This window comes from Diuraphis noxia, unplaced genomic scaffold (genome assembly GCF_037042655.1).
Source record: "Diuraphis noxia isolate RWA-SAM2 unplaced genomic scaffold, SU_Dnox_SAM2 contig0004, whole genome shotgun sequence".
Lineage (NCBI taxonomy): Eukaryota > Metazoa > Arthropoda > Insecta > Hemiptera > Aphididae > Diuraphis > Diuraphis noxia.
This window is the reverse complement of record NW_028301714.1, coordinates 70,386,213-70,397,762: the sequence shown is the minus strand read 5'-3', so window position 1 is coordinate 70,397,762 and position 11,550 is coordinate 70,386,213. Positions and strand designations below refer to the sequence as shown.

Genomic DNA, 11,550 nt, shown 5'->3' with positions numbered 1-11,550 from the left:
TTAGTTATAAATTCTTACCAAAATATTTGACTCATTATTGTTAACAATATATAAATTCACTGGAATAGCTCCATCTCTAAGTCTAGGTCTTTTTAGACACACCTACAAATATATTTATATGTTATATTTTTACCTATAGTTGTTTAAGTTCATTAATATACTATACATATATTTATAAGTAATGGTACTAACCGTGTATTCATTTATTCCATTTCCAGATTCCCATGTGTCTTAAAATGGTTACCACAAATACGAGCATAATTAGTTAAAGGAATATCCAAGACATTCTCCCATTCAGACCGTAAAGCAATATTCAATGGAACTTTGAAGGAACTAATCTTTGCATATTTGTCATGTGAAGGACAATTAGGTATACAACACGACATTTTAATTTTAAAAATAATTAAATAATTTCAACAAAATTAAGCATAATATATTAAAACTTTATTAATTATAACATTTTTTTTATATCTTGTTGTATACTAACCAAACTAATCCAACTGATAAAAGAGTGCAATACCGAAACAATATGTAGAGTACAATTTGCAAATACACTTTCAGAAAGTTTTGAAGTCAGGGTTGGTCTAAGACAGGGAGATGCGCTTTCTCCAGTACTTTTCAATTTGGCTTTAGAAAAAGTAATTAGATCTCTCCCTGCTAGACAAAATATGGAAATTCTGGAATAGAACACTATATCTTAGCATACACAGATGACATCGTAATAATTGGTAGCTCTCGAATCGATGTGGAAATGAGGACTGCAGACCTAATCAAAGCAGCGGAACCAATTGGATTAAAAGTCAATCAAGAAAAGACCAAATACCTAGTACTTAGTAGTATCAAGAGAAGAGAGAGCTCTGGATGATATGCTAATGGATGGATATGTCTTCCAACAAGTAACAGATTTCAAGTAACTAGTAACTAATATAAACAACCGTAACAATATGCACAATGAAATCAAATTGAGAATTGCATCAGGGAGTAAGGGATATTACGCACTTGCGAAATTGTTTAAATCGAAATTTTTGACTAGGAAGTCAAAAGAATATTTACATTCCAGTTTTCTACGACCAGTTTTGATGTATGGCTGTGAAACCTGGTCGGTAACAAAGGGAGATGAAGAGAAGCTAAACATATTTGAAAGAAAAGTATTACGTCGAATCTATGGCCCGTTAATTGAGAAAGGTGAATATAGAAGAACTAACCAACAAACGTACCAAATGTTCAATAAACCCATTATTAGTTCGTACCTAAAAAGTAAAAGGTTAGAATGGGCGAATCATATTTGGAGATCGGAAGGTATCGCAAAAAATCACTTCAGTGGAAGACTAAACGGTAAAAGACATAGAGGTCGATCAAGACAAAGATGGGAGGACAGAGTGAAGACTGATCTCACGGATATCTCAGAAGAATTAATAAGGATTGAAGATAGTGTAGACAGAGATAGGTGGAAAGATATGGTTGAGGCAGCGATGGTCCTAAATGGACTGTAAAAGCTAAAACAAAAAAGTATAATTTTTTGGTATTTTACTAAAATTAAATATTGTTAACAATTTTATTTCAATACACGAGGACTACAATATTTTGATTTATAACTTGATAGTTTTAATATATTCATAAAAATCTTTATTTGTCAATAACAACAGTATACATATATTATTTTTATAACAATTAAAATAAACATATCGACTATTGACAAATAGTGCTATAAGCATAACTCTTATATGTGAGTTGGGACTTGGGGAATTATGGTAGTGAGTTCATAATCTATAATATTAATATATATATATATATATATATTAATAAAAAAACTATAGCAAAATTATATTATAAATATTATATTATATTACAAATAAAGTATGTATAAATAAATAAACATTAATTAATATCTATATAATTAAGTAAACTAATAAAGTTATAACAGATAAAAAAGAAAAATAATAAAATAATAAAAATTTTTATTAATATATATATATTAATATTATAGATTATGAACTCACTACCCTAATTCCCCAAGTCTCAACTCACATATAAGAGTTATGCTTATAGCACTATTTGTCAATAGTCGATATGTTTATTTTAATTGTTATAAAAATAATATATGTATACTGTTGTTATTGACAAATAAAGATTTTTATGAATATATTAAAACTATCAAGTTATAAATCAAAATATTATAGTCCTCGTGTATTGAAATAAAATTGTTAACAATATTTAATTTTAGTTTATAAATACCTAATTTAGTCTTCGAAATTTATCATTTTATGTATATTTTTTTCCAATCACTTGAAAATATGGTATTTTTTGTTTATTGAGTTGCTTTAAGTTATTAAAGACTATACATGCTATAAAAAGTGTTGTCATTTTTTTATCGAACTGATTCCAGAAACCTTTATCTGCTTCATCATTTTCAATGTCATTTGAACATGGGCTGGCCTGAGTAATACGTATATTTATTAATAATTTTTCGAATTTCTTATTATTTCCGCCCATATAACAATGAATATTAGACCTGTTGAGGTCGTTTAAATTTCCATTTGTTTCTAAGCTTTTTTTAATTTCTTGCTTTAAAATGTTAAATTCGGAAATTAACTTATTTGTTTGGGTAGCAAATTCTCTTATATCTTTTCTATCCAAAACATTTTCATTTTCGCCTAAAATATAACAATATCTTTACAAATATTTACATTTTTACATTTACATTAATTTTTCTCATTATTTTAGTGTACTGATCCCAGAAACCTTTACCTGCTTCATTAATTTCAATGCCATTTGAACGTGGGTTGTCGTGAATAGACCTGATGAGGTCGTTTAAATTTCCATACGTTTCCATGCTTTTTTTAATTTCTTGGCTTAAAATGTTAAATTCGGAAATTAACTTATTTGTTTGGGTACAAAATTCTCTTATATCTTTTCTATCCAAAACATTTTCATTTTCGCCTAAAATATCTTTCTTCTCTAGCTGAGCGTTTGATTCGGTCATTTTTTCGGATACAGTAAAATGTTCTTTTTGCGTTTTTCCATTTTCGCCTAAAATATAACAATATCTTTACAAATATTTACAATTTTTAATGTATGTTAAGGAATATTTATTTTAGTGTATACTACGAGTATTAACAAAATAATAAATATATAAATATTTACCTTTAATGTTGTTGGTTTTATTATACTGACTGCAATACCATTTTTTTGTATTCCAATCGGCATATCCTAACATCGCACTACAACACTGCAATTTCTAAAAACAAAATTTAAGGATAACAGTTTTAAGACAAAATATTATACATATTTTTTGATTACTAAACTTAAATTAAAACTTACTTGAGGAGATTTTATTATATTTCTATGACTCATTGTACTAATTTCTGTATACAATATTTTCGAATGTTCAATGGTGTTAAATACAGTTCTTTTGATATACTGTCTTGCGAAAAATAAAACCATTTTATTACTGATTAATATTACTGTAAATAGTAAATGAAGGTAAATGAATTTTAATAAATTAGTTTCATTAAAAACAAATAGGAATATTTGTTTACAAAATGGTTTCCATGGTACTAAATTCATATATTAACAACACAATTTCAGCTGATAATATTTAAGTTACTGTTATAATATAGGTAGGTATTTAATTAAATTCTATTATAATTCCAATTATTTCATGATAAATGATAGCGTTTTTTAGAGATATTGAATTATCTATTATTTATTGGTCAAGCTATTGAAACTATTTAAAGGCCTATTTCTGGTATATTGTATTCCAATTAGTATTCAATAATTTTTATTTATTTTATATCAAACATAAAATTATTATATTCTAGAGCACCTATACAACTACTTAAATAAGCCGATTCAGTACAAATCTATCTCTCTTCCTAGGTAGCGTTTCCTAAACGATGATTGGTCGCGACTCGTGGTAGTAGTATGTATTTGTATGTTCTGAGCACCTTTTTTACAGGGAAATTTCATTAGTTCAAGCGGGCATTTCTACATGCTCCACCGTGTAACACAAATTCTCAAAAACCCTAATGTATGTTCAGAGCACCTTTTTTACAAAGAGATTTCTACACACGTTCACTGTGTAACACAAAATCTCAACAATAATTATCGAATTCTAGTAAACAACTTAAATCCTTCAATCCTTTATCTTGTAAATACTTGACCTAATGGATAAGGCGTGAAGTTCTGTTTGAATATATAAGGTTTAATTTCAGGTTTGATGCAAATTAATGTAAGTATATAATCATTAATAATTAATAATCTTTCTCCCCCCCCCTTCCACACTTATCAATTAGGTCACGTATTTACTTTTTTGCATTTTTTTTTATTTTTAAATAATTTTAGTATAAAATGTTGTTATATTTAGCAATATTATCAGTAGGTATATGATAAACACTCTAACAATCATAGCACTACTTTAACAAACGTAATTCATCAGAACGAAAAAAAAAAATCGATAAGAATTTAAAGACCGCTAGCTACAATAATGTGATTTCGCCGGTTGTTTCAAAGTCGGTATTCGAAATTCGACCGTATGGCAAAAAAAGTGTAACAGTTGGATTGCTTGTTAACAAAAAGATTTCAATCGTTATATTATTAGAATGTAAAATAACTAAAAAGATTTTAAACCTTAAACTAGAACAATGGCTTACATTAATGTGTGAAAATAATTACAATGCAATTATCGATAATCTGCAAACCCGATGTAAACGTGTAAGAATAACTGACAATTTAAGTTATTCTGTTAATGTGAAACAGTCTTCAATTATATTACATTCTAATGAAAATTATATTACTTTATCACATATCGATTTACACCGTTTGAAACAATTGCAACCTGTATTGATTTATATATTATTGAAAAACAAAAAAAATTGTCAAGTCATCAAAAGACTTTTGACACGGCATATTCCCTAATCATGGCAGATGTAGATGTAAACGGGTTACCTTCTTCTTGTCGTCGGAATGAATTTACAAACCAATATATTCAGAATTATGACTTAAGTTATAGTAATATGGAGTCTAACGATATTTCTTTTATGTATGAATTATTACAGTATCATTATAACTCACTATCAGATATGATATTGCAAGACTTAGTAGTCTAATTTTTTTCAATCAGCTGTTAACCAGTAATTTATATTATTATTTTTTTTTATTTTACGTTTCATGATACTAACTCATGCACCTACACTACTTTTTACTACATTTTAAAATAAATATACAATCATTTTTTTTTACTTACACAAATAAAATACTATGTATAAATATATAATTTATTTTTACAATATAATAATAACAGATATTTAATTGATCTATAATGTGAGTGATGTATAAATATATTTCATAACACAAGTATATTTAAACTTTTATTTTTTTTTATTTTTACAAGATATTTACAATCTATTCATAGAATAATAAGCAAATTAGATAAGAGTAATAAAAAACATGAGTAATATGACGGAAGAAGCCACCCAATGATGACACTACCTATTTTGTTAAGTTTAGTAGGGGGAATTTGATCTAGGAATCAAGCATTTAGCAGGTCACGACACCAATTACGTTTGAGACGTCTGAGGGGGTTGCCCGGAATCGAAGGGACTGCTTGATTTTTTATAAGAGGGTTAGGATGATTCAGTAATCTACTATGAAACCGCTTATAGTAGAGTTTTGCTTCTTCTTTGTCAGAGTTCATCCTGAGATCTTGCTGAATAGAAAGGTTGGAGACATAAGGAGGAGCATTAAGTAGTTTCCTTAACGCTATGTTTTGGAAGGTTTGTATTTTGTTGATATTTGAAATTTTTGCATTACCCCAGAGTTGTATGCCGTATGTCCAGATGGGCTTAATTAGAGATTTGTAAATTAGGAGTTTAGTTTTAATGTGTGTGTATTTATTGTTATTGCAAAAAGTTTTTAACAGGCGCAGCCGTAGGTTTAAATTTTTTCTTTTAGATCTAAGGTGGGGAGCACAGGTAAGTCTGCGATCAAGTGTAAGTCCTAGATATTTGACTGTAGAAGAAGTAGGAATTTGAGTGCCATAAATAGATACTTCGGGGCACGGAGAGAGACGAAGTGTGAATGTTGTGTGAATAGACTTAGACTGGTTAATTTTGAACCGCCATTTGGTATACCAGACTTCCATAAAGGTTAGGTGATTCTGAAGATTGTGTGAGGCTATTTCCGGATTAGAATTTATAGACATTATTGCCTTATCGTCTGCATAATCAGCAACTAGAGTGTTTAGTGTAGTAGGCTGATCAGCAGCATAAATATTATAAAGTACCGGGGAGAGTATGCCCCCTTGTGGAACACCGGCTGAAATATTGGATAAGTTGAGTGTGCATTACCGAATCTGATTTGAAAATGACGGTTGGAAAGGTATGATTTTATGATAAGGTAAAAAACAGGGTGCAATATTTTTTTTAATTTGAAAAGAAGACCATCATGCCATACCCTGTCGAACGCTTGTGAAACGTCTAAAAAGGCGCAGGTGCAATACTGTTTTTTTCGAGTGAGAAGGAGATGGCGTCGACAATTCTATGCACCTGATGAATAGTAGAGTGGGCAGAGCGGAAGCCATATTGGGCATCAGGAAGAACCGAGTTTGAGATACTTGGTAAGATGCGTTTAAGGATCAATTTTTCCAGGATTTTTGCGAAAAAAGGGAGGAGACTAATGGGACGGAAGGAAGAAACGGAATCAGGAGGTTTCTTAGGCTTGGGAATCATAATAATGGTTGAAAATTTCCATAGTATTGGAAAGTAAGAAAGTCTTAAGATGCAATTAAAAATATGAGTGAGGTGTATGATAGCTTTTTTAGGTAAACATCTGGAAACTTCGCCTGTGATGAGATCAAAACCTGGAGATTTTTATGAGGGTACTTATCAATAACGAATTTGACTTCACTTGGAGAGAAATATTTTACGGGTCGAGATACAGGAAGAGGAGAGTTTAGAGACTCGGCAACGGCAATATTATTTTCAAGAGAGAAGATGTCTGGATGGGGTTGGAATGTTTCATAAAGATAATCTTTAAATAATTCAGCTTTGTCCAAATCGGTGCAGACGAAGGATCCATCTGATTTTTTAATTGGTATGTTTGGAGAACTGAGTTTACATGTTCTTTTGGTGGCTTTCCAAAGACTGCCGTCATTAGGAGATAGATTTGTCAAAATTTTTTCAAGTACTGAGGCTTTATGTTTGGCCAACATTTTTTTAAGGAGATTAGAAAGTTTATTATAGTTATGTTTAAGAGAGGGAAGGCGATTACGTTGAAAAAGGGCTCTAGCCCTCCTTTTATCTGCAATTAAAATACGAATATCAGATGGAATTGAAGTCTGATTTGGAGGATGATGAGAGAGTGAATTGGAATTGGATGACCAGGCCGCAGACAGGATCAAATTTGTAAAATTATTTATAGCTAAATCAATGTCGTAGGTGGATTTTAGTTTAACATTTAGTTTAATGGCCTGATTAACAAGGTTATGAAATTTTAAATGGACGGTAGAGGCGTTAAATAGCTTAGGTGGCTCTGAGCGAGTTAGCGGGATGGTATTGAGTGTGAAAAGAACTGATGAGTGGTCAGAGTTAAGATCCAAGAGGTTAACAGCAGAAGAGTGTAGACTAGAGGGAATTTTCGTGACAAAAATATCGAGTATATCAGGATTTTTCCGTGGGGAAGATGGCCAATAGGTAGGGTCAGGAGGGGCAAGTACATTAAGGTTTTTCGCACATGCATAAGAGTGAATAACACAGCCACGTGGATTATTAGAGCGACAACCCCAACTTTGATGCTTGGCATTAAAATCGCCTCCCACAATGAAATTATTGCTAAAGGAACTAAAGTAATTATGGAAGTTTACATTTAAAACCTTGTGTTTTGGAGGGGAGTATAAGGCTGCTATTGTCACAGGGATACTATTTAAGTATATTAGTACAGCGCACGATTGTAAGTAGTCGTAACAGTAATTTGGAAGAGTTTGAAATATTATAGTAGATTTGATGAGAATGGCGACACCACCGTGAGCAGTAGTGTCAGGATGATCAGCCCTCACCAGCTTATAACCAGGAATATAGATATATGAATGTTGTGTAAAATGTGTTTCCGTAATGAGCGCAATGTCAATACGTTTATTGTGAAGCACGAGTTGGAGCTCGTTTACATGATTTTTTATACCATTAGCGTTAAAGAGAAGTATTGTGAGTGATTGGTTTGTGAAAGTGTTGTAAGTCATTTTTTTTATCGAGAAGACAGGTTATTACTTTGGTAAGAAGGGCTATTAGAGGATTAATTAGAGCTTTGAATTCTTGCAGGAAGCAGGACATTGAGTTGTTAGTATCAGATGCTGCAGGGGGAGAGGGGAGGTTATTATTTTGACCTTATGTGGCCTGCGCGTAAGTGGATTCATGGGTATGTGTACGATTTGATGGGTGGCTATCTTGAACAACGCGTGACTTACTGACTTATCTCTAACATTATTAAATTGAAAGTTAATTGAGGGTTTTTTTGCGACGTTGGAGGTCCTTGTACACTGAACAGCCCTTGTAGCTGGCCGGATGAGAGCCTTGGCAGAGCGCGCACTTCGGCGGAGTACCAGGTGGATTTGGACAGGCAGATATTTAAACTGAAAAATTTTTATTTTGCATAGTACCTATTATATATTCAAATTTTTTTCTACCGTTATTAATAAATACATTATTATGTCTGATAATTTAGATCTTACTATCTTCCTCTTTGGATCAGACATAAAGCGTGTGAATATTGTTTGTACAACCTCTGATAAATTATTCTTAAATTCTTGATCTTTTGCTTGATCGGTTATCGTTACTTTAAGACTACATTCAGCTTCTTTCCATCTATAAAAAAAAATATAAAATTTTTTTTTAATCTAACTGTAATATGATTATTAAAAAAAAAAAAAAAAAACATTTATTACAAGTATATTATATTAGGGATCTGGGGGGGTAAGCGGATAGCTAGACGAAGTGAATAATGTTAATACATTTTTGAATATTGGTGATTAAATAATGAAGAGCATAATATGTTGGATACAAAATCGTGTATTTTGAATTTCGCGCGGCATGTCTGTGATATACTGATATGTAACGTGTCGTAACGTTCGCTATTCTGGAGCGTTCCGAGAAGTCGAACTTTGTACCTCCGGGGTGGAGACTGTCTCGCCACAGTCGAACTCCCAGCTAGCGGTACCTGCCTGTTTGCTCGTCGTAAAGATGGGAAATACGGGTTAATTGAACGATTCGGTTCGTTTAGATCGGGTCATTGAAAAGACCCGTTCATATGATTCGTTCATTTCGTTCGTTGAACGACGAACGTATTTTATTTATTTTTTTTAATTATCCCGCGGCAACTAAGGCGGCACCCGTAGGGTTTCTGCCATGCCCCGGAGTGGGGGATGGTGGCACTTGATCTCCGGACACCGTGACTTGCCAGGAGAAAAATCGAAGTTTGTCGTTTGCGCATCATTAGTACTACAGGTAATAAATTTGGTTGGTCGTTTGCGCATCGCGCATTTTAACAATATAAAGGTACCTAACCTACCTACTATAATAGCAGGGGTCGCCGACCTTTTCAATCAAGTGAGCTACATTTGAATTAGAATAAATATTTATTATTTCTTGAGTTTTCTTCATAATAATAATAATAATAATGTAATATTTTAATAATACACGAGAAAAAGTAAAAAAAAATTTGTCCGATTGTTTATCATATGTTATCGACCGATAATGGTAAAATTAATTTTTATAACGATCGAACAAGTCGAGCCCAGTACTATAATAGTGACATGATCGAATGATAACTTAATATGAATATTGACGATTATTTTTGTATACATTTATGTTTTTTTTAACAATAACGATGCGCAAACGGCCTACAAAAAAGGTGATTCATAACAATAGGTATAGGAAATCACCCTATGCCTTTTTTAACAATAGCGATGCGCAAACGGCCTATAAAAAAGGTAATTCGTAACAATAGCGATGCGCAAACGTCCTACGCCCAGAAAAATGCCGCCCGATGGTCGAGGATCGAACCCGGTCCGGCTGAGCCACAGCCGACGCGGTAGACCACTCGGCTACCTCGTCCTAAATAGTAGGGGGGAGCGCAGCTTGCTCGGCTGACGCTGATACCGTGGTTATGGTTAGGTTAGGTTATAATCGTGGTTTGAAAATATCATAGAGTGAAATGTGATTACCGATTACCTAATGACTAAATAATAAGTTCGGATCTATCATTATTAAGAATTTTGAGTTGGTAGCAATCACGATTTAAGATATCGTGGTAGCAATGCAATCCGAACGAGAACGAAATTGAACGAATGAACGACTTTTTATTATTTCACGATCCAGATTGTTTCGTTCACAGGTTTGACCCGTTCAATTTGATCCGTTCGTTCGCGAACGACACATTTCTAGCTCGTCGTCGTTTTTGAGCCGTCTAGGCAAACTGTCGTGTGTCAGCCGTCTAGGCATTTTTTTATCTTTGTAACTCACGCGACCCGGTGCGCCGCCGCCGTTAGTGCCGCCATAATATAATATAACTGTTCGTGCACCCGAGCCTCGCTGCTCACGAGTTCGCCGCGTAATCGTTGGTGTGATCCGAGTCTAACCTAACCTGTACCGTACCACGGCTTAAGTTCCTGTTTCCGTCACCCGTCCGAATACCGCTGTGCGACCCGGGCCGCGGTCACCCACGTGTCTGCGTGTTGGTTTTCGTCCGTCCGTTCGACGTCGTGCGAACCCGTCCATCGCTCCCGCGATCTATTTGTTAATTTGTCGTCAACTGCCCGACTTACACGTGTCTTTCCACTCGTCCGCCTTACAGCGTGTGAACGTACCGGCCATGACGTGTTGAACGTATTAACGGAGGTGCCGCGTGCTACATCGCAACCACGTCCACGGGCGTCTCAACGCCGAACGTACTTTGGCCACGCCGGCCAGTTACAATTCAATTCCCACGCCTCCACGCCATCGTCGACCATCGGACTTCAGTATGCGATGTCGTTGACCTTTTCGTCATCTTCGGTGGAAGTGTCAGTGTCGCATGCCTCAATTGCGCGAACAGCCTTTCACCGTCGTCCCAGGACAACAGCACCGTAGCCACACTATAATCTGCTATCAGCATCCGCTTATCAGGTCGTATGCACGCTCACTTTTGTTGTCAACAAGTGTTGTTTACCTTTTAGGTTTCATGTGTTTATTATTCGCATAATATATCGACTTGTAGCTTTATAATTATTTTTATTTCTATTGATTTATTTGTCATATGATTGTTCTGCCGATCGGCTTGTGATCGTGCACCAACTTTTTGTCCTTACTAACCCTAGCGTGTAAGATATTGAAGTGCAGAGCAATTACATTAAACGATTAAACTGTTATGTACATTGCCCATCACAACCGATTGTTGTTATTTATTTTTGTGGCATTAGGCGCCTCGCACCATCACCATGTTATTGATAATTTACTAGTCCATCAGTTCCTACTTTATTATTAAGTTATTACAGTCCACTCTTTCATCTTCCGTCTAAAGGCT

General features: G+C 33.7%; 1 protein-coding gene and 1 pseudogene across 1 annotated transcript; one reads left to right on the top strand and one right to left on the bottom strand.

Annotated features, from left to right (window-relative positions):
* Positions 1–386, bottom strand: LOC149056443 (uncharacterized; annotated as a pseudogene).
* A 137-nt stretch (positions 387–523) lies between these two features.
* On the top strand, positions 524–1,493 carry LOC149056442 (uncharacterized). Its single transcript, XM_089227081.1, has one exon. It carries the CDS (start codon positions 945–947, stop codon positions 1,491–1,493), a length of 549 nt encoding a protein of 182 aa, XP_089083207.1. The 5' UTR covers positions 524–944.
* Positions 1,494–11,550: the final 10,057 nt, after the last annotated feature.